Below are 26,868 nucleotides of genomic sequence, written 5' to 3' on the forward strand. Positions count from 1 at the left end.
AAAAAAAGAGAGAGAGAGGGGGGCAGCCTAGTGTAATTACTTTTATGTACCCTATCAACACCACCAACACTGTGGGAAAACAAACAATAATAAGAAGCATGGACAGGTAGTCCATGCAGGAGAAACTGGCCATGAAGTAAAGCATGACTAAGTCAGTGCACTCACATAATTTTTACCATAGCCATGTTTGTCTACCTCCTTGTTTCCAGAAACTCAGTCTTCACGTATTGTGAGATAGCTCTGGAAGGACTAACCCAGTTCATCTTTCTCACTCCACTGGTCTAACACTGCTAATGGTGCAACAGCTTTCTCTGTAGATCCAGCCACCTGAAACTACTTCTAAAATATACTGCATTCAAATCTATGCACAGGGACGGTCCTCTCCCAACTACAATCAGAACTAAATAAAGTGAATACAATTGTTCCGAATGCTGCAACAAGGAAGTTAACTCTAAATATACCCTGAAGATACCAAGCCAGTCCACAGGAAGCATTTACACAGCAGCTAAAAGGTTTTCAAAAGTTTTACATTAAGACTATGTTGACAGATCATTAGATTTTCTACCTAACAAAATTTCAACCTCTCTTCCATAGCAGATCATCTATTGTCTTAAACCTTTTATCCAAAAGTGAAACATTTTGAAACTTTTTTCTTCCCCTCCCCAAATTGAAAGAAATTAGATCCAGATACTGCACACCCCCTTTCTGTATGTTCTGTGCTGTGCTCTGTGTTAGCTTCTCCCATAACAACCAGAAAACCACATCAGCTTGGGAGACCCCACAGCACTCCAGGCAAGGAGCACCCTCCAAACAGAAAAGTCAAGGAGCATGATGCATCTCAACTACAATTTTCATGAGGTACAACAGCAGCAGTTATATCCAAAACAAAGAACACCAAGCAGTCTGTCAACTTCCATTTCCCAGTCTCTCTAGATAATCTGTCTAGTGTATCAGAATGCTAAGAAGTTAAGTGACCAGTACAGTTCAATTATAATTAATGACAACCGATGGGAATGAGATGATATTATGTTGAAAGTACAAGGAAATGCTGGCCTACCTGGGGCAATTTCAAAGAGATGTTTCCCTGGTTCATCAGGATTAGGTGGCAGCTCGTTCACCTGATTGCCTTGCAGTAGTATCAAACCCTGTAAGGGACACAAACACCAGTGAAAGGGGAAAGGCCACAAAGAGTAAGGAAAAGAAGATAAACATGACACATATAGGAAATTTAAGCCCCACTCTTCCACTAAGCCCATCTCCTTTCCACCCTTCTGAGCAAGAAAGATTGTGCTGGTCATGAACCTGCCTCACCTGTCCTTTCTCTCACACTGGACACTTCTGGTCAAATGATCTTTCCTCTGTAATAACAATACTCTGAGCAAGCATAGGTGACTGTCCTTGGTTTCCATTACTCATTGACCTTTGCAAAAGTTTAATCTCACATTACATCTACTCTTCCTTCACCCTTAAATTTCTTGTTGCAACCTGCAGCAATAAGGTGGCTGAAGTTCTATTTCTAAATCTTTATTTCTGCAAATGAAGAAAATGGCCTGTTTTCCAGAGATTCTCAGTACATGGAAGTTCCCAGGGAGATACTGGAGGAGAGCAGCTGATTCAGGTTTGCAAGGCAATGGGACCAATCCAAGAGACTATAGTTTCCCTAGCAAGAAGTCTGAGCCCCTTTACTTCCCAAGTTCAAATGCTGCCAGAATTCAGATTCATTTTCACCTTGACCCTAAGCATAATTAATACAATGTATTCCAGTTTGGGAATTCTGCATAGCTGGTGGCATAGTATCTTCAAAATGAACAAAATCACCTTTATCTATAGAAAGGTTGAAAAAGAGATCACAGGAAGCTCTTGTCCAGTAACACAGGTGGAACAAGAAAGAACACACTATTTGGACCTCATTGTTTCTCCACTTTTTTTTAGTTTAATCTTTGATATTTTAAAGGGTTTCCAGCTAACATTCTTTAGGACATACACACAATAAGACAGATAAAAGGCAGTAAGAACTGGGACTCTCAGGAGTTAGAGCCATGAAGACTGAACTGCCCTGGAATGCAAACTGGGTCCAAACCATCTTTTTTTGCTGAGCAGAAAGAGAAGAAAGAAGTTGTTTCAGTCAGTTGTTTCCACACATATTTCTAGTAAACATGCACAGTTACATTCTCTCCAACCAGCCTGGCAACAGCCAAATCCAAGACATACTGGAGCATCATAACATTTGTAAACAAAACAAATACCAGTTACACTCTTTGTCAGCCTCCAGATCCATATTACTGAGTAATACAATTAGTGTCTCATGAGACAGACAATCCAGGATTTCAACTGATTAGAAGACAACCCATCACATGACCTTTGCAATCTTCTCCATAAAATAGAGAAGCCAGTTGTGTTATTTTTCATTACCTCTGTTATGCATAAGCTTCGCTGGCTTTGTCCCTTGGTAATACATTTTCCTACAGATGCTTTGTTTGGAGAAACCACTGTAATAAACCAAGGAGCCAGCTTGTATTACATGTAAATGAATTAAGTTTTACTCTTTTCTTTGAACATAGAACATTCAAAAACTATTACAAATAAATTACCACAACAATAATGCTTAAGACGGAAAATACTTCAGCTAGGAAATAAGCTCCAAGTCATAGATGTTTACAAGTTTGCATTTCAGTTCTGACAACACACCCTATTAAAATGACTTGCTGCTTTGAAAGTATCTGTTCATTGCAGACTGAAAGTGTCTCACAAGTATTCAAATCTGTTCTTTGCAAAACAGAACTCAATCTGCCATGTTACTATAGATTCAGCAACCTGCTTCCATGTTTTGCCATCCCTCAGTGGCATCAGGCTATAGACCTGCATTTAGTTGCTTTTGACAAGCCAGATCAACATTCTAGAGCCCTGTCATCCAGAACTCATGAAACTCTACTCCAGTTAATCACATATTGCAGGTCAGCGCATAGTCAAAAGGTAGAAATGCAAGACACCCTAAATTTGAGTATTCATAGTCTATAGAACAACAAATACTACTCTATATCCAACATATCTGCATCACCATCACAGTGTTGCTACATTAAAATTAAAAAAAATAAATAAAAAAATAAAAGTTCCAGAATCAAAATTACCCTGACCACATTGCATATATGCTGAATGTTCAACTGTGTGGACTATTGCTGCTCCATTTACAGAATGTAAAAGCAAAAATGATCATGAAAAAAACCAAAATGAAACACTTAAGTCAGATTTTGCATTGAGGCATTCAGCTTAGCTATCCTTGGTTTTGCTTTGAGGAAATTGTGCATTTACATTTCTATCTCAATTTTGTTTCCTTGTATTTAAAAAAATAAAAATTCTGTGTTTCATGTAACAGCAAAAGATGGGTTGGATGTTTTGTAGCATATTGTAAAGTTCTTCATAACACATTTGAGAAATCAAGATTTGAAAGGGGAAAGAAAAACTTGAATGATGACAGCAGGGACAGCTCAGAAGAGCCAGAGGAGTTCAGCCAAACTCTGCAAGGGGCCAAAGCCAGCACCTGCTGGCTCCACAAAGCATCCTAGAGGGGAAGAGTAAAGTGTTAAAGTGGACATTATATATTTCTGTGTGCATTCTGTCCACATAAAAAAACAACAGCTGCCTGATGCTGGTAGCTAGAGCAATCTGGGAGTAGAGCATGCTGAAACCAGTGAAAGACTATTAAATACTCCTGGTTCTAGGCTACTCAGCCCAGAAATTTATTATTTGCCAGGAGATACAATGAGAAGGAAAAAGATGGAAGATAGAAGTCAACTTTTATTTGAAAAAAGGAAAAAGGCAATCAAAAGAGATATTAAACAGAAAGCTACACATGCTATCCAGCAGTACCTTCCCCTGTGCCCCATTCTGCAACAGGCTGTACAGCCCAAAACAGCATCATACAGCCCCACTAGGCAGACATTTGTCTCCTTTCCTGCTGCAGTCCCTGCAAAATGTGGATGTTGCAACTTGTACAGGTGCTCTTCTCCAGAAGCGAGGAAGGAGAAGGGTTGCACCTGAATGACACTCTCCTTCCTCCCTTTCCTCTACTGAAGAAAACAAGGAGCATTGCCCACCAGAATGCCAGACCGGAGCTGCTGTGCCTACGTGATCAGCTGGGGAGTGGGTAAAGGGCTGAACTATATGAGGATGGGGCATACAGGCAGAGAAGTACCTCTCTGCAGTGTAACCTCCACCATGAAGTCCCAGCTTCTAAGTAAGATCAGATCACCTGTGGAACAGAAATTTCTAAATGGATCAAGTCTCCCCTTCCACATAACTCTGACCCCTTGTCTAAAAGGACAAAATACTTTTGATATCAGCACCCTGGAAAATTAAAGCGATACCATCAATTACTACCATAGCTAAACTGTCTTCTCCCAGAAAGCAAAGAACAAATTTCCCAACCATATCTCCCAGGCAAATTAAAACTCTGTGCACAGTGCAACTCATGAGATTCATGTGAAGTAGAGGTAGTCTCATGGAATATTACGTCAGCCAGAAATAAGGACTAAGCAGTGATCAAGTGAACACAGCATTATTTTCAAAGACAGGACCCTGAACCTTGCTTTTACCCAAGCAGCCTCAAATTTTGGCTTGAGCGGGAAGATTGCTTTTCTCAGTCTGGTTTCTATCAGGTAGTTCTCTGAAACAAAAATGGTTTAACTGGATGTACCAAGAGGCCCGTGCTCCCTCTGCATCTCTTCTTCATACTGAACGCACAAATTTTAAAGTAGTTTCATAGCATTCTCCTAGGGACACCATATTCAAGAGGTAAAATGATCAAAACTGTTAGATGTAAGCATCTTCTTGCTTTACCACAGAACAAAGTTCCTGGAAGAGAGGTGAGAAAAAGAAGTAGCTCCTATGTCAACCTGAGGCTGAAGCACAAGGGAAGGCATGTGGATAGATGGAAGTGTCACAATTCCTTCTTTTGTCTTTAAAAAAGCTTCTTTATGAAAAACAGACCCTGAAGTTTTAATACTGCACACAGAAATTCAAACCCTTTCTGCTTCTAGGAGTATATGGAACATCCCTAGGGAAATGGTGAAATGGCAGAACAAGCAGAACTAAAATAAAATATCTAAGTTGCACAATTGAAACCAGAAAGGATTTCAGAATAGCTTAAGACAAGAAAGCCAAGAAGCCACAACAAAGGACCCTGAAAAAAAAAAAAATCACAAAGTTGGCTAAAAAAAAAAAAAAAAAAGGCACTCTTAAGGTAATTTGGTGGTTTTTCATTCTCAGCTGTAAATTTACGTTTTCAGGTCATTATCTTATTAACAGAAGCTAGAATTGTACATATAGCAATAAAAATGAATATGGTATCAGTTGATTCCAGCTGATTAGACTTTCAGAGCTTCAGGTATCACTTGAAAGCTGGCAATAGCTATCTTCTGTCAGAAGATGTAATAATCTTAAATGCTAACAGCTGCTTTTCTTTGGGGACTAATTTACATTTTGCAGAAAGAAAAGTTGTTAAAGAGACAGCAACTCACTCTATCTCTTCCTTTAAGGTACAGTCCTCTCTTAAGAAGCCCTCCAAGCAAATCCAGCCAGTCTCAAAATGGGCAGTGCCTACAATCCAGCATGAAATAAAAGTTAGGCCTTCCTTATCCATTAGTACAAGGCAAGCATCCTCATTTGAAACAGTTACCTAAACCTCACTTTTATAATCAAGCAGAACTCAGGACCCTGAATCAAGCCCTGTGTTACTCCAGAAAAAGGCACTTTTTTTGTAGAGGGTTTTTCCCCTAAGCCTGAGTTAAACTTGGAAAATACATAAAATCGGGTCACACATATTTTAGGCAAAACCCAATGATATATAAGCTAACTTTTTGCTATTTTATAGCATGGAATGGTGAAGATGTACAGCAGTACATACAGACCAGGAGATTCAGAATGTATTTACAGTGAAGAAGAACAGGAGCAGTTCACAGAAAAGTGCTGTCATACTAAAGAGTTTCAGAAAGCCCATCTTTCTGCAGGAAACTGAAGTCAGTGATGAAGTCAAAAGGTTAAACCAAAACCTCACAATGCAGTGCTTTCCAGAAGTTGTACTTTGCATGCCTCAGGTCACCCTTCTCCTGAAACAAAACTAAGCAAATGGACCTTCTCCATGCTTGATGCACCATATGGTACAATGTCACCTGCCCCCCTTCAGTGAGACACACCTTTGGTACACAAGGGTGATGTTTACTCTAGAATATATTAGAGAGGCGTAAATTGCTTGAACTAACACCCTAAAGCATTTCCCAGTGAGAATACGTTTCCTTTTTGATCCTTTTCAGAAGATACTCAATTTCATATATTCTGTAGAAAGCTCTCATTGAAGTGACTTGTTTCTTATTCTCATTTTAACCAGCTTTGATGAAATGGAGAAGAGGAAGATCACTGTGTATCATTTAAAAACAAACAAAACCCCAGAAACACAACCACAGGCACAGGACAGTGGAAGGAATGCAGGACCTGCTGCAGCCACAGTGGCAATGGGGACTGTACACCAGTAGAGCTACTTTGTCCTTACCAGTGTGCACCTCTTTTCAGCTGTGCAATGAAGTTGCAACAAGTTGAGCTGATCACATAACTGGAAGAAGAGTAGGGAAATAAGAGAATAGAAGACTGATTTTTCAGAAAGTTCAATTGAGGGATGCTTACTCTACCTATAAAAGCAAGAAAACCCTGCAACCTAGACCCATCTCTGGTAAGTATTTTTAGGTCATAGGTGTATATATAGCAAAGATCTTCAGATCAGCTTCTTGCGCATTTCTCTCCACACGTGAGCAAATCATGCTGAGTTCTTCTATCTTATATAACTAGTCCTTTTAGGGGACAAAACACTTCTCCAGAGGGTAATGGAGTACCTAGCTCACAGCTGTCCAACCTGTCTGGCACAGAGCTGACAAGGTAGAAAAAAACCCCAATTCATCTTAGCAGGGAGGATGTATCAATTCTGACAGTTGCTGTCACTGGTAGAAAGCCATTACTAAATTTAAACAGATTGATGCATCCTTGTCTAGCAGCCACTCAGACTGCATTAGCAATCTTGCTTGGGAAGTAAATTAATGATGGATTAAATCAGTTTAAATACCCCAAGGTCTAACTTGATATATGCCAAAGCATGCCCCTGAAATAAACTTCAATTCATGACTACATTATTCCCCCTTCCCTCCCTCAGGCCTTGGGAGCCTGAGATGGCTCAACAGCTCAAGGGGCAGGCAGTAGGTTACAGACCTTCCAATAAGCCAGAGGTTCAAATCCAATTTTTGATGACAGCATCACCTTGCTCCCTTTTGGGTCCTTGGTGCTTTGAGGGAGAAACTTAAGAGGACAAGTGTTCATATCTTAAAGGTATTACTGCAGTCCTCCCTAAAAAGACCAACTGAGAAGTCCCGCCCTGTACCAGGCTCTGGTAAAGAAAAGCTGTGACACAGGAAATAAGTGGAAAGCTTCCTTTTCTTGACTGAGTCGTTCAAACACACACAATTGGTGCCAGAATACTGATCATCCTAATTGTCATACCATTTCCTTTAACACAGCACTTCAGTCACTGTTACAGATGTTTACAAGATGGGAGGGGGGGAATAGTGGGGCTCAAATCTGCCCTCAGCTATGCATTTCTGAATTCCAGGCCAAGGACAATAAACTGACTACATGAACATCTTTATTTTAGCTGAACATGGAAAGAAATTTCTGCAACAGCGTTATACCAATGAATTATCTCTGACCCCGAATTCTAAGGATCAAATAGCCCAAGGTAACCCATGGCCAGACTTAGCCTTTGTCTCAGTGAAAGAGATAGAAGTCAAATTGCCTCATATTTGAAGCAGGCTAAGGATAGACCCCACAGTTCAACTGGTAAGTCAATTGTTGTCTCAGATCCTCACATCTCAGGCCAGGAATAGAGAGCAAAATGACAGAGGAAGCTTTCTGAGGTGTTTGTGAAGAACTTTCCCAGAGCTACACAAAAATGAACTTGTAGAAGAGCTCCCTTACCTCTGTTGTTCATCATCTAGACACTCAATAATAGTTGTGTCAATAATAGACAAAAAAGGTGACTTGCTGGCCAGCAGACATTCCTGTATCAGCTATAATCAAGACTTCTTTGAAACCTCAAGAGCCAAAAAGCCAACCTGTCACTCCAGCCACAGCAAATGATCCTTTCCAGAGACTCATTCTCAAACTGGCACTTTGGATCACAAAGTAGATCTACTGTGCCACAGGACATACCCAACTACAAGTTAGCTGCATTATGCCAATCTAACAACTAAGTTGTCTGCATCACAATTCTTCTGTCTATAAGATACTGACAATGTCCTCGTAACTGCAGCTGCTTCCACAAAAGGAACCTGAGCCTATAGAATTAGTTCAAGATCTTGGAAAAAGAGTCATATAAATAAAAAGATGCCTTTTTTTTTTAAAGAGAATTTGCATCTAAGTTATATTTCAATGGCAGAAGAATGAAGACTATCACATCCAAAGCCAATGCTGGAGATGTACTCTGCATATTTCAGGCTGGAGAAATGTCAGAACAGCTACACTGGTGTCAGTGGTTGAGAGCAACAACCACTGAATATTTTAAAGATGGAAACCAACTGGAGAAATAGCGAAGGCTAAGAATACAATTTTCTTTTCCCCTCTCTCACTCCATAGGAACCTCAACACTAGTCTTTTTTTCTGGAAGCATCATGTTAATTAAAGCCACTGAGCAATACAGAGGGGGAAAAAAAAAAAGAAAGAAAAATACAGTATTAACAACATGTAGTAGTTAACCATGGATGCACTGAGCTCACTCATTTTCAAGAAAAGTTACTTGACTTGTTATCATTTAAGCCCATGCACTTCTTACTACAATCAGTTAACATCCTGATAATTGCAAAATTACTGCTATGCAATCAGTTCTCCACTCCAAGTGACAGGAAAAGGGTCTGTTCTTAGACCACTGGAAAAAAAGTTTAAGGATCCGGCGTGCCTGAGCTTCATCAATATCTGAGAACACTATAAATAAAACAGCCACTTTCTGGAGCTGTGTAAGCTTCAGACTGTTCCGTAGATTTTAAGGGCAGGAGAGATTAGCAGGATATCTAGCCTAGGCTACCACTAATGCACTAGCACCCCTGCTCTTTTTGCTGGTTTACATTCTTCCTAGGATCAGAGCAATATTAACATTCTGCATACTTTATACTTTTTTGAAAGAAAGGAATAAGTGAATGCAGATTCTGAAAGAAAAAAAAAAAACAACTCACACCTTAATATTCATCTCTCCTGTGTTCTTGACACTCTCAGATTTCCACCTCTCCAAATGAAAACAAAAACCTTACTTCCTTCTCGAGTAAGATTCCACCTGAATTTATGCAATGGTCCATTTTTGTCACAGTGCATTTATTTGGAAAAGAATGGGAAGTTTCTCACACTACTGGAACTAGATTGTGTTTGGGGGAACATTTTGTGAATAGCAGCCCTTAAAAAATTCTAAAGTCACTACTGGGAAATGAACGGCAGATTTCTAAAGCCGAACACATGTCAAGAAACCTCTAAACTAAGTCTGTAACAGATTTCTGTATTTTTTTTTCAGTCAAGGTATACCTACAAATCACACTGGACCAGAGGGTTACAGGAGCACCTACAGGTGTGAGTAACAGCAACAGTCCAGCCTGCATATTGCTGATGGAGTAGATGGAACACTTTGTATTTCAAAGATTTACCAGGTGTTGGGCTGTCTGTTTCTGCTGGGAAAAAAACTCAAACCAAAACAAAATCCTCTTCATTAGCAGCTAATAATCTCCACAATAATTTGAAAAAGGATGAAATTCCAGTCTTTTTCATATGTTAGTACAGCTTTGCTCCTTCACCTTGCAAAGCGCACGCTAGATTGGAAAAAGAAAAAACTGCCAGCCACTAGGTGGATTTTACTGACAAGACATGCTCAGAAAACTTGTGGATAGTCTGAGAGGACAGAGATGTGCAGGCTCATGCAGACCCCTTGGAGAAGAGGGAAAAATGTCAAAATATCCCACTATTACTAGATATTAACTAACAGCTAATTAATTCCCATTTCCAACCTCAATGAGTATACTCCAGGTTCCCAGTGTAATGAATAAAAATGTTCACTGAGTTTGTGTGTTTTGACCCCCCTTCATATTACACATGCAGCTGCCTTGCTACTCTCACTTCCCCTTTGGAGTGTCCCATTATAAAGCCTGTTATGTGGAGATCCCATTGTTGTTATCTCTGTTCACTGACTAGAATAGAGTCTGTTCTAATCCTCTAGTAGGCTCTCCAGGTAGTGCCACAGAACAGAGTGTCAGGGCTCAGTTCCTGTCCCCTACCTACTGAAAAGGTAAAACTGTGGAAGGACACAATGTAGGAGGGTACTTAGCAAAGTCCATGCTGAGTGGTTTATCTAGAATGGTTGTGAGTTTTTAAATGGAGGAAAAACAAGTCAACAGAACAGTATAAACTTTCAGTACTCTTCCCTCCCAATCCTATTGTCCTACATTCTGACTTTGAAGCTCACTGAAATTAGAAGACATGCTGAAGGCATTCAGAAGTTAACAGGAAAACACTGGAAAGGGAACACGACAAAGTTGCAGATGCATCACAAATTATTCCAAAATGGTACAGAAAACTATCACATACATCATCATCTTTAGAGTCCAGTGGCTAGAACACATTCTAGAAAATCCTGCTGTTTTCTAAAGTGCAAAATTCAAGCCCACTGCAGATGCACTAAAGCCTTTTATCATACCAAGTCAATACTGAAAGAAAAGTTAATGAATTAGCTGCAGAGTAACTTCTGTTCCCCTGGAAACTGGGGAGAAGTGTATGCTACCTCCTATCCTGGGAATAGGAACAAACTCAAAGCTACTTTAAAAACCCGCAAATATATTGACAGACTTAGTAGGAGCATCAAAAGCTCTTTGCAGGTCAGTCCTCCCTTCCCCCTTTCCTCATGGGGGCACCTGAGAAAATACTCAAGAAAACAATGGCTGCAAGTTCACCCCCTAACCTTTAGCACAGAACTCAGTCTGATAGAGTGGACTGTGCAACTGCAACTATGTCATATGGCACACAAACACACACACACCTTCAACAGTACTTGACCCATTAAGACCACAGAATAACTCCTCTTCACTCCAGTAAGTCTATGCCATTCTCCTGTCATTAGATTACAGCTCCATCTTTTCAGCATTATTTTCAAGGAAGGAATATCTACAATTCCCTCTATGGACCTGGAAGCACAGTTTTTCATAAAAATGGGCAACACAACATCCATAAACAAAAAGACATTGTTTAGAGTTTCTCTTTTGAAACATTATGGCATAAATCTCACTCGACTCTGTCAGATAAAGAATATGACCTTCTTCCAGAATACACATAAATAATCAAGTAGACAGAAGATCAATGGGAATTTTAGTGAAGCTATTGATTTCGTTTTTGCACACAAGCTTTCAGGCCATACTTAATATTTAAAACAAAGATTTAAAAGAAGCATGAGTATCTTTAGAGATGAAGGAAATTAGGGATTAATATCAACTGATGAAAATATCTACATGGCCTGTAACAAAGATCTCCCAGGGTCACAGCTGTCTTCCTAAGCCATGTGGGCATTCCTCTATCATTGTACCTTCATTCCAGAGAATCCCAAGCAATAGCTATCTACAGGTTCCAAAAGTACATTTCACCTGTGGCATGCATACAGTCCTAGCTGAAGTCAGATGTGAATCCTAGTTTGCAACTGTTACAAGATTAGTCAGGACATGGTCCTGTATCACCCTATACAAATTGGCTTCCCCCAGTGATAAATGTACAGCAAACCTGTCCCCCAAAAGGGACAGAGTTAAAGAAACACTTTCCAACATGACTCCATGAGGGAGCTCCTTCCTCATCATGTTCACTGATACAGTTCAGAAGTGCCCAGCTCTCCCCATGCCCTGTATAGGAAGATAAGGTGCTTGTCTTAAAAGTACAAAATCCAGCTGTTGCTTGCAGAGTCCTGAGCAACAACAGGTTACATCATTGAGTTCAAGCCTCTCTAGCCTTCACACAGCAGGCTATCCATAATGATGGATCAAATTCCTGATTAGGTAAGTGCAAGACATAAGATGCAGCCAACATACTCATGCATCTACCATGCATGTGTCAGGCTCACGGGGGAAAATTCACTTCCATTCTCACTCTACAATGAAATTTATGTGTAAGAGTTAAGCACGCAGCTGTAACAAGCAGTTTAATAACAGGCTATAATGAGCATGTTGATGGTGATAATATTACACAGGCTGTCTGTCACTCTGTAATGCTTGTACTGACTCATCAGGAGACAGCAGTACAGGGACACTGTCTGGCTTATTCAGTTATATTCCCCCTGTTCAATGACTCTGGTTAGAGGCCTGACAGTCAAAACAATGACTACTTGAAATATGCTGCATAATATACTACAGCAACTAGGAAAGCCCTTAGCTCAAATGCTGCAAGAATATTTTACAGGCTTATTAAAGAACTTGAATAAGAAATTCTTCATCTCAGCTGTAAGCTTTGTCCCATCCTGTAGCACAGCACACACCTCCACTAAATGCTGTAGATATAGAATGGTCAGAAACAGAAAGTCATCCTGAATTTAGTGCCAGGTCCAGACTGAGAATTGCAAATGTCCTCTGCTCTGCATTTACCCTCGGTGCAGGAACACTGTCCTCTGAGAGCTTCTTTTAGAGATCCATATTTAATTGTAAGAAATTGGTGCTAGACCAGCAACACACTCACAAAAAGCAGGTGAAGTAGCAAGAAGTTAGTAAAAAATTCCATTAATTAATATTTGGCTTGAGACATGCTTGTGCAATGTTCACTTTATTAAAAACTGTTTAAAATCTTCACTACCAAAAAGTTGCAAGTTAAAGACCTTGTGTGCCCATGGGAATGTTGCATAGTGACTGTCTATTATCCTTTATCACCAGCAAACTGCCCTACAGCTACTTGGCACATAGCTATTGACAATTTCCTAAGTCTTCTGCAAGAATAAACATGCTTTGGAAAGCTTTCTTGCACACAACTGTCCCATGGACAAACTGATAACAGCTGATGTAAACTTACCATTTTAAGTAGCTCTACTGTGGTTCAATTTATTCAATTAACATTTAGTGGTTGGTATTAAATTCTCTTCTCTCTTTGATAGCTCCTAAACATTCTGATCCTCTCCCTTTTCCCTGTCCGTTTTCTTTCCACAGTCTCCTTTAGGATGGATCTATGACACTGTCCAATACCTATTGCACAGCAGGACCTAACCAGTGGTTTCCACCAGGAAAAGTATTCTCTTTCATTCATGCTCCATAAAGTCTAAAAGTTTTGATAAAGACAAACTTCAGACAGTTTAATTTTGTAGAAGGTCACACTGTGCCCCAGTCTGCTAAATCAAACACGTACTCCTTTTCGCTATCAAACACGTACTCCTTCTTCCAGACACAGACAGCACATGGCCTTGCATAAATTCTCTCTCCTCAAAATCTACATAGAAAAGCAGTAATTCCCAGGTGTATATAAAACACACTAAACCGCATATTACAGCCCATTCAAGTCCTGCGTGCTCGCATGTAACAAAACCTACATACTCTACCCACACAAGTTAGCCCTAAGCAGCTGGCTCACCTCTGCTTAACAATGGATTATTTGGGAGATAATGAGTCCCAGCTGACTAAGCAAGGTTTTTCACTCCTGCCTCGGCAATCTGGAACTCCATAGTTGTTCTTGTTAAACTCCAGTCTCATAGATGACCATACTAAGATTTGGAGGTCAGCACGCCCTAGTGGGTAAAGAAACACCTTCTAAACTTCTCCCAAGCTCTATTTCTTGTCTGGGTAGTAGCTTAGTCTCCCTGCAATGTCTCTTGCCTTTGAACCTCCTTAAGTGTGTATGGTTTTGGCTAGGACAGAGAGCAACTGAAATGAGCTGTCAATCAAAGCAGTGACTGTGACCCACACAGAAGTCGCAAACAATATGCCCTACAGTTCTCTAGTCATACCTGAGGTTTAGTTTCCTCTTCATCCTTATAATAGAAGAGCTGGTCCCCACGCAGCACAAACCACCGCTGCTGCCAGTTCTTCATAATGCTTCTTTGTTTCTTCAGCCAGCCACACTTGAGCACACGCTCTTGAGGGTTTGGAGAAGAAGGTCTGGAGGGAGGTCCAATCTGTTCACCCATCACCAAACTCTTTGACCGGGCTGAAAAAGCAATTACAGAGTAAATGAAACAAAGAAATAATGATAAGAACACACAGAGAGGCTAAATAACTGTTACATACTTTCTTCTCAGACATGGACAGACCATTACATGCATGCTCCCTCTTCGAGTACACACATGTTTTTCAGGGTGTACATTCAAGTTCATGGCAGTCAAACACAAGACAAACATCAGCCTTTTGGTACTGCTCACTCCAGCAACCTTCTAAGTGACATGATACCTCCATTAAGGTTCCACTGCTCATACTGCCTTTCTTTGTGGCAAGTCATTACTGCCTTCCAGCTCTACAAGGGAATAATGATATTGCTTTCTCCTAAAGGGATATTTACCCAATGAGGATGTGTAAGTGTGGTGAGGGGGGGACAGAGAAGAAGGAAGGAAACAGTATAAGAAAATTTTTCACTCCACACACTACCAGGGTGATTAGCCAGTGAAACCAGCTGCTGCAGGGGAAAAAAAAAATTTCAAAGAAAAATTCAAAAAGGGATGTGTCATATATAGATAACATAGCTATCCAGAATTATTAAAGTCACCTTCTTCTTCAGGGCTTTCTGACACTGAAGCAGAAAAACACAACAGAAATAAAAAAAAAAAAAAAAAGATAAAATAGAGAGAAAAAAACCCATGTAAATCTCAGGAAAGGCTTCAGAATAAGTTTATCACCCTTTCCTTCCTCCTCTTCTCCCACATGCCTGCAGTAAGAGTACTGAAGCTTGGAGCGTTTAAAGCTAGTCTGGAGTAGCAGATAAGGATTATATATTGCAGGCAGCAAGCCAGTCCTCTAGAATAGGTAGGTTAGATGACCTCATAGGTCTTTTCCACCTCTACTTCCTTTGGATTTATGAAGTATCTTGTAATAATAGTTGTTTAGTATCTCATGCCATTTTCCTTCATTAGTGCTAACATTCGTTCCCATTTTCTACATTCAGCTAACTTAAATCACAATTTATAATTGCCCACTTGAAACAGGGCTACAGATTACAGGCCAGTACCAGTAAATCCACATCACTGATGTCTTACATTAACACTGTAAACTGCTGCAGCTAAAAAACCAGGCAAGCTTCTTATTCAGGGATCCCTGATACACTACAGCTAATGCAGCCTGTCACAACAAAGGGCAACCCTCTGCCTCTCAAAGTAGTCTAGTTTTGCCTCTTTTGAGTTCAGATAATTAAAACATATGGCCTTGATGTTACCACCTGACTCTGGTGCCTCACCACACAGTGATGGAACTGGCAACATATGCCAAAGAAAGAAAAAAAGTGGAGGTGGTGGTTGGGGAATAAAAAAAAAAAGTTAAAAAATAATCACAATAGCAACATTAAATTTGATCCTATTTCTTCTTTTTCATGAAGCAAACTGCAATAGAAGGAGAGGCAGGTAACAGACTGAGGTCAGATCTTTGGAGAGCCTCCTCAGTGTAATCTAGTGAGGGAAATCACATTCATGTCTGTGATAAAATCTACTTTGACCTTCCCCATAACCTAGCAGTCAGGCCATCATGTTCTGCTTCATAAAGAAGTATAAAACCAGCACTTTTACACACTAAACACTTCTGTCAGTGGAGGGTAAATCTGAATGGTACCACATCATCCATTACCAAAAAGTCTCAGTGACAGCAACCTCCACTTCTATGGAGGTTCTAAAAATCTGCTCACCTTTCCTGTAACCATCCAGTAGGCACCCAGACTGGCCTCTGACTTCCCAGTTTTATAGGCAGAAGGTAGCATCACTTTGTTAGTCTTAAATTTCAGACTCAATAAAAGCCCTGTCTGATAGGCAGAAGGGATTTTTTTTCCCCATTTCTCTGAAATGCTAAGGTAAGTTCTGCTACTCTCAACAGAACTGTGAATAACAGGTTTTGCCTTGTGCCTCAATCAAGAGAAATTAGGTTTCAACCTATAACTATTTCCTGCTGTAAGAAATTAAGGTTTTATTTTGGTTTTAGTTTCACTTTAAAATTTATTTTAAAAGTTTAAACGTTATAAGAAGTCCTGGTGCAGTATCATAGCTTTTTCAGAATAACACTTCCCTTATTTTTAGCTGAAATACCTTGCTGAATTTAACCTGAGCACATATACAGCATTAGTCCTACATTAGTGAAGTTTACCAGTGAAGTTTACCAGCAAACTTTGGATTCGCTTAAGCAATCCAGCAGTCCTCAATTCTGATTTTTATGTAGCCAAAACAACAAGAAAAATAATCTTAGTACAGAATTCACTTAAAATCAGGCTTTGATGTATCTAGGCTTATTCTCTAAGTTTACCCACTCTAGTCTGAGCTCTTACAGACAGGCATTTTCATTCCAACAAAATATATAAAGAACAGCTTTTCACCATGAAGCCAAGAACCTTATGCCTTAATACATCCCTTTCTGGCAACACAGTGCCCTCTAGCAGATGATCACAAAACATACCAGAACAACTTCATCTCCTCCCCCCGCCCCTCATCCCATTTCATATGCATGTAGCAAGAAAACAGTCTTTTCACATTTAAATCTCTACTGCAGAGGCCCATAAGGATTTAGCTGAAGGAACCGCCTCTGCCCTGTCCCAGGCCACATTTTACAACAAGGACCAAGATCCTGTCCCAGATTCTTGTCCACATTCACGTTACAATGTATGTTATTACAAGAACAAGTATCCCAGGAATTTGCTTCTCCAAATGGAACTATAATGTTTCTTAGGCAACATCTTGGCTATTAACCTAAACAATTAGTCTAATAATACCAAAATCCATACTTTAGTAAGCACCTCACTCCACAATCAAGTACCTCAGCACTCTACAGATTAAACGTGCAAGTCCTAGCAGTTTCCAGTTTTCCTGACTTGCATATAGTTACATAAACCCTCTCCTACTTCACATCTCCTCCTAAAAAGAAATTAGATTTATTTAACTGGAAATCTGCTACCTTTATTTTAACATCTATATCAATACAGACCTCACAAAAACCCCATCAAACATCTAGCTTTTGAATAACCCTACGTATGTTCTCTCTTACTTCTGCTCACACATCCTTTGGTGTTATTTGTACAGTTCTACTTAGTAATTATTTATTAGAGTGAAGAGTTAAGGCTTTTGTGATTGGCCACTGGAGAATGTATATCTTCATATTTTTATTTTAAACAGCACCATGTCTTAGTTCAAATGGTTGTTAATTCTTCATGCTGTCTTAGATTTCTATTTTCTTAGAGTTTCTAGTCATGACTATAATAGTTAATTTCATTAGGAGATACTTGGCAACCTCATCTGTAAGTCAACAACATGGATCAGATAGAAATGTTTAGCTGGCTATTAACAGCACTGATGTTTATATTGCATGCTCCAGGGAATACAGTAATTGCATAGAGGTCAGAAAGAAGCTTTTCACAGATAAGCACAGCCTGCCTTTAAAGCAGCAGGTATCTCACACTACTTGGATCAAAATATCTGCTTTGATAATCTGACCCAGTACATCAAGCCCCTGATTCTTAATGGTAGATACATATTCTTAGTGCTCATCTATTTGACAGAATTATGGAATTGGCAGAGCGTAAGGAAGAAAACAAATCAATAAATCACTCACGACAACTCAGCAAGTACTTTACATGCTCTAGAGTTCTGATCCAGTAATGCCTTTTCAATACCACTCAGTTTGGTTTTGCTCTTCACATTTTCATTAACTGATTGATTCAGCCATACACATAAGTTCTAAACAGAAATCAATGTAGAAAGGATTCATGCTCTCCTTGGAAAAAGGTTTAGGATTCATTTGCATAGCACAGCAGTACTGAAATGCCAACTACAGCACATACCCACTCAGAAGCAGGGAAACAAGGCAATTACAGCACAGTAAAATTACAACAGACCAGGCAGACCCATATCCTTGCTGGCCCCGCAGGTGGCACTAACAATGAGAAAAGCCTGGTTTGGGGGATGGCAAATCATTAGAAGGCAAGAACCAGAATTGCAGACCTTGAAAATACTCCTGTGACCAGAAGCGACACCGGCATATGGAAGTTCTCATATAGATGAAGATGGGAGGAGGAATACAAAGTAAAGGCAGCAGGGTGACAATCAACGCCCATTGTGCAAATGCCCGGCCTACACTAAATAAGCTCCCCATCCAAAAACCGAGATAACAATCCCTATCCCCATCCCAACTCAGCCTTGTCTAAAGCTACTATTTCTCTTCCTTGCCCCATTAACAGAGCACCATACACTTCTACAAGACTTCCCCTGCAACCCAGACCTGCCTCCAAGCAACATGCACATTCCTGTTCTCATTACATCCATTTTCTACCCTAAGCATGCACATAACAAGAGACAACTTCTTCTCTTCCCTATCCATACTATCCCCCTTTCCTGAACTCAATACTGCCTGGCAACATTATACAATCTCTCCTGCTCTCCTTCCACCGCTTACAGCTCTGAACATCACTACAGGTCTGAGCAATCAATAAGTACCTACTTAACTCAGGGACATGGAAATCAATCAAGTCAATGCAACTCAATAACAATTAAAGTTGTAATCCTTTGAAGTTTCATAGGCAGTTAGCTTAAATCAATATACCCATTATAATTGATTCTGGCTGACAAACTGTCCTACAGTGAAGGCACTTTGCTCTAGTGTTTCTTCAGTCTAATGACATAATGACACTATGTAGTATTTCTGATATGGTGTTTGTTTAAAGTACTAGCCAAAAAGGGAAGTGGCTTCACATACTGTAAACAATATTCTCAGTTGTTCTATTTAATTCAAACTTTGCCTCAAAAACAGATGCACTGAAAACACAAGAGTCACGTGCCTTAGAAAAAGATACTGCATGTCCTTTCACCAAATCATAGGGAGTAAAATACTTGGTTTAGACTTGTTTTCTGTGTCTATTACACATTTGTGTTTGGATTTGATTGCTAAGATAGCACAGCCAGTGAGCACAAATGAAACCAAGACACTTCCTCAACACAGTCTGAGAATTTAGCATCTTGAAACACAATAAGCAAAGAAATTAAAGGCAGAATGTCTGAAGTGGTTGATGATGAGATGTGTTTAGTCAACTGGAAGGATATCAGTTACAAGAAACTGGCAAGGGCTTTGAGTTCCCTCAAGCCAAATAGAGTAGCAATCTGCATAGAGACAAAAGGGTGCTGCTACACAGCCACATGGCTGCTCACATTTTGTGATCTGGAGGACACCACATTCAGAAACACTACCACAAGAGCAGGTTGTGCTCCATTACTTCTATTCAATAAAGCTACACCTGTCTATTATGAACATTTTATAGACCAAGACAATGTGCTGTGTTCTACTACTTTACTTTGGTTTGTTTTTCTTTTAGCCAAAATAAAAATATGAAAGGATGTTTTACTCCAGAAAATCATTCTTCATGGCCACCCACCAGATATTGCTGAAGAAAATGAAAGGAAAAATAAATGGGTCTGGAAACCCATAGCTTTTTTCCAAGAGAAACCATACATGCATTATACTGGAAGCAGTTCTGCAACCTTGCTGCCCAACTGAAGGAAAAGCAGGGAGACAATTGGCTTTACATATGTTTGTCTAGTAACCTGTATTTTCTGCAATGGTTGGGATACCAGATTGCACATACCAAAGCAGGTAGGCTTGCCAAGAAAAGATTCTGACAGTCTGAAGGAAGGATCTGTTTGTACAAATGTTTACTTGATATTATTAACTTCCTGCGAGAACAACTGCATTCCTGAAGGCTACTTTATAAACTAGTATAATTTCACTCTCAGACAAGGGATAAGTGCTGTTAGAAACTGGCTGTACATACAGGGTAAAATACCTTTCAGTCCTTACCTGAAGGGCAGAAACTTTGATTATAGATATTTACATACAGGTAAGACACATTCTGTTAAAAAAAAAAAAAAAGGAAAGAAAAAAAATCCAACCAAAAAAAAAAATCCCACACCAACCACACAGACAGCCTTTTGAGCAGAAAGAGCAAATTGATGGATGACAGAAGATCTGAATAGCAAGGTAATGACTAAAAAGCACATTTCAGCTACAGAGCACAGATATGGCCAAAGAATTTGAGCCAGCCTGAAGGATTCTGACAAGAAATAAACTATACACTGTAGCAGAAGATGCATCAGCATCCCCAAAAAGGAGCCCAAATGGATTGGGAAATGAAGACTTGTTCATGAAGGAGCACCCTGTCTCCAGAACACAGGTTCATTCCCTCTCAGAACTCCTAAGACCAATAGCTGAGGGTTCTGCTTTCAAGATGTTTGCTATTTTACAAGGTTGTTATCTCCTATCCCTTTTGCACTGCCTCATCAGTCAGTGGTCTTTCACCGGCAAAAACGAAAGAGAAGGGAACTGCAGAAGGTGCACATGCACCAAGGAGTTCTGAAGAATAAAACTAGACTGCATGAATTCTCCATACCAACATGTTTTAAGAGTGGGTACACTGACAGTACCTGGCAGAACGGGAGGCAAGATTTCCTGCTAGCTAGCAGGTTAACACGCCCAAACAACACTGTTGTACTACACATACCACATCTGGTACTGAAAGCTGTGTAGCCCTGCCATCCCATAAGCTCAGGCAGAGCAATGCACATTTAAAGTTACCTATAGCCTTTCCAGAGTCAGCAGAGCTGACTCCAATCTCTGCCTCAATCTTCAATAAGCATTCAGCATTTCTTTTGTAGAACATGTAGAAAAACTACACCTGTTTTCCACTTACAGCGGAATTACAGCATTTACAGAACACGGTCAGAACCAAGAGGCAAAGACACACTAGTTTGAGGGCAGTTGCTTCCTGACTGGCACGAAGAAATCAATCTTGGTCTTCTTTGTACTGTTCAAGGTAACAGCCATGACCTTTCGTCACCTTAGAAATGGTATAGTCAGCTCTGTATAAGGCATGTTCTAAATCAGAAAAATAATTTTATACTCCAGTGACCTGTGCAATATGACCATAAAAGCCACTTTACTGATCAGAGTTACTTTGCAAAAGTATGCAGGTACCACACCTAAACAAGGCAGTGGGGGGGATCAGGCTGAAGGAAAACAAGAATCAGCTTCAAACTTAGTTATCTTTTAGAATGACACAAAGGTTCAAGGCTTCTGTGAAATATGCTAACAGATGACTTGGTAACATCTTGTCTTTGTTGCACCAAAGAACACACATACAGTAGCACACACTGATACACATTAATGCAGGGCCTTTCCACAAGTCAAGGAAAACTCATGTCTATTTGATAATTAATGCAACCCACCCCACACAATAAATAAAAAAAACAAACACCACATAGTCAGTGGGATAATTTAGCCCTTTACTCCTGAAGAACAATTTACATTCATCTTCAAACTATTGTTACAAATTCATGGCATCTTGGACTCCAGATCAGATAAAGATTTTGGCAATCCATCACTGCTATCATATAGGTAAAGGGGCATTGGTTTATTGGTTGACCTTTCACTCCAGCTCCAGAGACCTCATTAACCTGTGGACACTTCTGACCTAATTTACAAAGAAGTCACAAACTTATTTTGCCGTCACCAGCAGCAAGACGACCAGTAGGTCTCAACTCCACAGAATCATCATTTAAAGAGTTTAACCTTGTATTTTCAAATGGATTTGAATTACTGCCTCAGGTTGTGGGAATATGCAGGGGGTTTGGCACCTGCCAATGAATAAACCTTAAATTCTGCAGGTAACCTGCCAGCAGCTGTTCACAGGAGTGCCCTATAAATACATAAAGCCATGCCAGTCTTATCAAACAGCTAGCATTAGATCATGGATAATTGCTAAGATGGAAGGGTGATGGCTTGATTCCTTCTGCTACAACAGACCAACCTACTGATTTACCACCTAGTAAAGTGAAACACTTTATTCTAAAAAGCACAATGAATTGTGGGAAACCACTGAGAACTGTCAGCATTCAGATGAGGTAGCCTGCATCTTCTGTGCAGAGCTGGGGAATTTGGCTAGGTCTATATTACAAAGTAGTACAGCACACTGGGTGGAACAAGTAGGGAAGAACAGCTGATACCACAGACCTACCATCTACACAACACTTATTTCAGGGATTTTATTTGGATTGACTATAGAAGCATACTGCACACAGAGCACATTTTCACTCAGAAGTAATCCAAGACTATGCTAAAACCAACCAAAGCACAGTAGGTAAGAAAGGTCAGGACATCTGCTTCAAAAGCATGCCATTGACCCAAACCCCTCCAAATGAAGACAATGGACGAGATCTGCCTACTGACCCAGTAGCTTAAGCTAAGGACAGAGGCACACACTTGGTAGAACAGACAGTAATGCTTTTAGATATTATAGTAGTAGGGACTAGTAACTGTCTTCAATGAAGAGTTTAATTCTTAGCTGTTGAACCCAGGTGTTCCCATCTCTGATTTTACTGGTCCCAGTGCATCTGAAGTAGCAGCATGGCTGCATCTGTACAGTGTGAATAAAAATGCATACAGAACAGATAAGAGAAACTATTGCAAAGAAGTCTGTGATAGGACAAGAAATAAAGACATCATTCATTTAACACCCTAACTACTGGCTCTTTATTTCTCAATAGATGATACTACCTTCTTTGTTATTGCAAAATTAGAGTTACAGGCCATGTTGACAGGCAGCCCAAGTACAGAAACCTGCTCCCAGCAAAAGCCTGCCTTTTAATTTTCAGGTCCCTTTATCTGCACCATCCTCTGATAGTTCCCAGCTGGATCCACTGCAGACTATTCAGAGGATAGATCAGCACTTAGGTCATAGCCATTTGGTGTGTTGCTTTAAAGCATGTCCACTTGTCACACAGAGCGGACTACAAAACTATCTAGCAAACCCAAGCACCAGCTTTCCACTCCCATTGAACCTGGGCAGAATCTCTTGAAAGCAGTACATCTTCTCCATCTGGTTGGTTAGAACTGCCCACCTGACAAGCACTGCTGAAGGCATCTCTGCTGCTGGCAAAGCTCTGTAGTTCCATGGGCGACCACGCTGAGCTACAGCTAACTGCTGCCAGAAGAGGGAAGTCTTACTCCCTTCTCCCTACACCCACACTGCTTTTTCCTTCCGCTGATACATCCAGCCTTATATTCCTACATTTCACTGACAAGGTGAGACCGTTTTATAAGAATAGGTACTTACTGGCATGGCAGAAAGTTCTCTCGGGGTTTTTTTCTTCCTGCTACTTTAGTGAGTCAAATCGGGTCACAGATGGAAGACTGAATGAATACCTTGTACTCCCTCTGCAATCAGCAAAAGCTTCTTGTAATCCTCCCCACAGGTTTGGCTTTAGGACTTAATTTTTAATGGCCTTCCCAGCCATAGTGGACTGAGGAGCAAACAAAAAATGCTGACCATGATAACATTCAGATTGGAGCTGGGACTGTACCCTGAGCTCATACCACATCAAGTACTGTCGAGTCCCAGTCAATACTGCAGCTCTTTAGCACTACAGATGCAGCACAAAAGTAGGTCTACTGCAGTGTAACAACTCAAGCTAGTCATAGGCCCTCCAGTCACCCATGTGTATATAATAAATACTAATGCCTGTGCCATGCCAAGCACATGGTCCGTATTATTCAGACATTGGAGTGGCTGCTAGTATCACTAGCATCTTACACTGATGTTATGAGCACTGAAGATGTTTGTCTGCCACACACCATGGGATATCACTTCCCAAAACTATTCTGGACTGAAAAAATAATCAAGAGTACAGAAAACTTTGTCAAGGCCTTTTGCCAGCAACTGGCTATAAGACTGAAGCGATATCACGGATTGACCACTTTCAGCGATAAATTTCCCCAAATTCAGCCATAACATTACATTTCTCTTGTTTCCCTCATTCAAACATCAGGAAGGTATTAATTCCTACCCTACTTCTCAGGGCATAGCATTGAGCCAACAGTTCGCCTGTTTGTACGTATTTTCAATGTGCATACAAAGCCTGCTTCCTTCTCTGTACAACAGGTGGCTATGTGACTTGCCCTACTGCTAGGCTTGATTTGGGGGACACAGGCAGAAGAAATCCAGGCGTTCTTACTTCTACATTAATTCATACTGTGAACCTAAGCACCCAACTTAGATTATTTAGCCATAAGTATCTGTAACAAGATGTCACCAGTTAATAAGGTAAGGGTAGCTCCTCCTAAGCAGGAGGTCTGCACAGGATTAAGTATTAACCCTACACCTGTACTTACCTCAAAGAGACCATGATTGACCCAATCCTTTCCCCTGCAAAAGAATCGGTTCTTATCTTAGGACCAATGTATACAGCTTGTCATTTAGGTCCTTGTACCATAGGTTTGTTCTTTAAACTTCAATACCAGTTCACATCTTACTGAAGCATAAATAATTCTTAACATCTGCATTTAAGAGGAAGGATATTACAAGTAACTTTTTTCAACTGCAAGCAAAGACCTAGTATCTCTGCTCTTTAGCTCTTCATAAAGACCAATTTACTGCCTTTTGGGTACAAGGGACACACAGAAAAGCTCTGTGGAAGGAACACACATTAGAAGGACTGTCAGCAGCAGCTTTTCCTTCCCATCTTAGTTTTAAATACCTTAAACACACACCGGCCTGGGCAGAGTCTAGGCATAGATCCTTTCCTATTCCAACTCACCAGATAGCTCATATTGCAGCTTCATCAAGGGGTTTCCCCTCCCCACCACAGTCTGCAAGTGCCTTTACTGTTGCCTTAAACTACCTCTGCCCATAATGTAGGGAGCTGGAGAAAACAAATTAAGCCATTTATGCTGTTGCGCTTGCCTATCAGCTACCATGAATGTAAACGGAAAGGCAGCAAGGAAAAGTCGTCATTCTGGTAGTAACCTTGCAATGAAGAGGAATACATTTATATAGGCACTAAAAGTAGCAGGTGACTGTCCTTTCAGGAGAGAGCTGCTAGCATTTGTGGTGCTTTCACTGTGCTCTTCACAACCCTGCCAGTTTCACCCTGTACTCACTTAGATGTTTTTACAAGTAATTAGATAGCCTATGGCTTTTTCATTTTTTAATATTTAATTAATTCCCTCCCCACAAGTTCTCTTCCCAGCAGTCCAGTTACCCTTTGAGCTGAATTACTGCTCTTTCTCAAGGCCCTGCCCCTCCCCAGGAGGCAAGACCATGGCTCATTATTTCACGTTCAGATTGCCTGTGCTTAATAAGGTGGTGTGTGCCTGCAAACTTTTCAGGGCTTTTTCTAAGGAGAGTGATTCCTGCCTGAGCCTTCAGGCAGGGACAGAAAGCTGCTACTGCCAAGAGCAGCTCTTAATTCAGCACACACTGTGAATCCTATGTGGAAAGAGAGGGGCACCTCTACAGACATGAGAGGATTAAACCTTTGAGCAGCCTGGGTCCTTCCTTCTTCACAGGACACACCACAAAGCAAGAGTGGGAATCTGAACCTATCTCTGGAGGAATCCCACAAATATCACTTTCTTGACCCCTTCTGTATCTGCACTTGGCCACTGAACCAGGACAACAGAGACAAAGTAATTACAGCACACAGCCAATAGTGCAGCTCACTGCTGCACACCCCTGCACCAAAGCAGCACAGTGCCGGGAGACTGACCTGATACCAAGGGGCAAAAGTAATTCCCTGCTTCGTTCAGCTCCCTAGGGCTGGATGTGGTGAGAGGGACACTCAGCTCCCTCCTTGTTTGCTTCTCCCCAACACTTTACCCTCTAGTCTGGGCCTATACCTTCCCACTGCCTTCAGGGCTGTTAATCCAGCAGTGCACCAGCTCCAGCCTCAATACCTCCCTCCACAGCCCTTGTACCATTGCCTTAGGATTTTAAACTCAACTCATCAGCTTTATCTCACATTTGTAGAAAGCAAAAAGATGAAACCAACTCAGACCCGCACCACAGGGAGGGGTCAAGTCCTCCTCCCCAGTAACTCACAGACTCCTTCCCTCCACCAGCTCACAAACTGTGAGCCATAAACAAAATCCTACTTACCAGCAATTCATCCTAGCTTTTTACCTACATACCTTTCTAGTACACAACTCCTGAAAATATCCCTTCTGCCTCAGCGAATCACTCATTTAAGGAAGGGGTTAGTGAGCCTCCCCCTCACAGCTGGGCTCCTCATTGATGGTGGCTCTGCCATGCCAGCTGCAGCTAAGACACACTGGTTGCTCTCTGTCCTGGGGGCTGGTGTGCTCCCACGGATGTTGGTGGGCTCTCAGGAGCTGAAGGAAATGTTTGGAGGAGTTCACAGCTCCAGGGCTGTTTACTTTGGTTCCAGGAGGAAGAAACTGGGTGTTACTTGCCTGGTAAGCTGGAGGTGCCAAGGTTCTGGCCTACCACATGCTCTGGGATAGCTGTATGCACAATCAGCCCCTCAAACCAGAGCTGCAGCGTGAGGCTGTGGAGGCATTGGTGTTCCTTTTTGCAGAGCTAAGAGGCTGCAGGTGCTAAGCTGTGGTTTGGTGAGGGGAACTAGACACATGGGAGAGTTCCCCTTTTCTGCCTTTCACTGGCCAGTGAAAGGGGAGCTCTTCACACAGCATGATTTTGAAGGGAATACAGCCAGAGGAGCTGCCTGCATGGAGCACTCTCTGATGTCTAGGACTTGCTCCAGCAGTGTGGTGCTGGTCTCTGCTGGAATTGGGGTGAAGGTGCCACCAGTTCTCCCCTAATGCCAGA

The 26,868-nt window shown here is 40.9% G+C and overlaps 1 protein-coding gene across 1 annotated transcript in view; it reads right to left on the minus strand.

Annotated features, from left to right (window-relative positions):
* Positions 1-494: 494 nt before the first annotated feature.
* The window catches only part of LOC126042948 (rho GTPase-activating protein 22-like), a 32,229-nt gene continuing 5,855 nt past the window's right edge, over positions 495-26,868 (minus strand). Inside the window, exons 2-4 of the mRNA XM_049810718.1 lie at positions 14,030-14,229; positions 1,058-1,145; positions 495-505 (exon numbers count right to left, since the gene is read on the minus strand). Coding sequence (XP_049666675.1) covers positions 495-505; positions 1,058-1,145; positions 14,030-14,229 — 299 coding nt within the window. The remainder of the gene's footprint in view (positions 506-1,057; positions 1,146-14,029; positions 14,230-26,868) is intronic.

This window comes from Accipiter gentilis, chromosome 9, assembly GCF_929443795.1.
Source record: "Accipiter gentilis chromosome 9, bAccGen1.1, whole genome shotgun sequence".
Lineage (NCBI taxonomy): Eukaryota > Metazoa > Chordata > Aves > Accipitriformes > Accipitridae > Astur > Astur gentilis.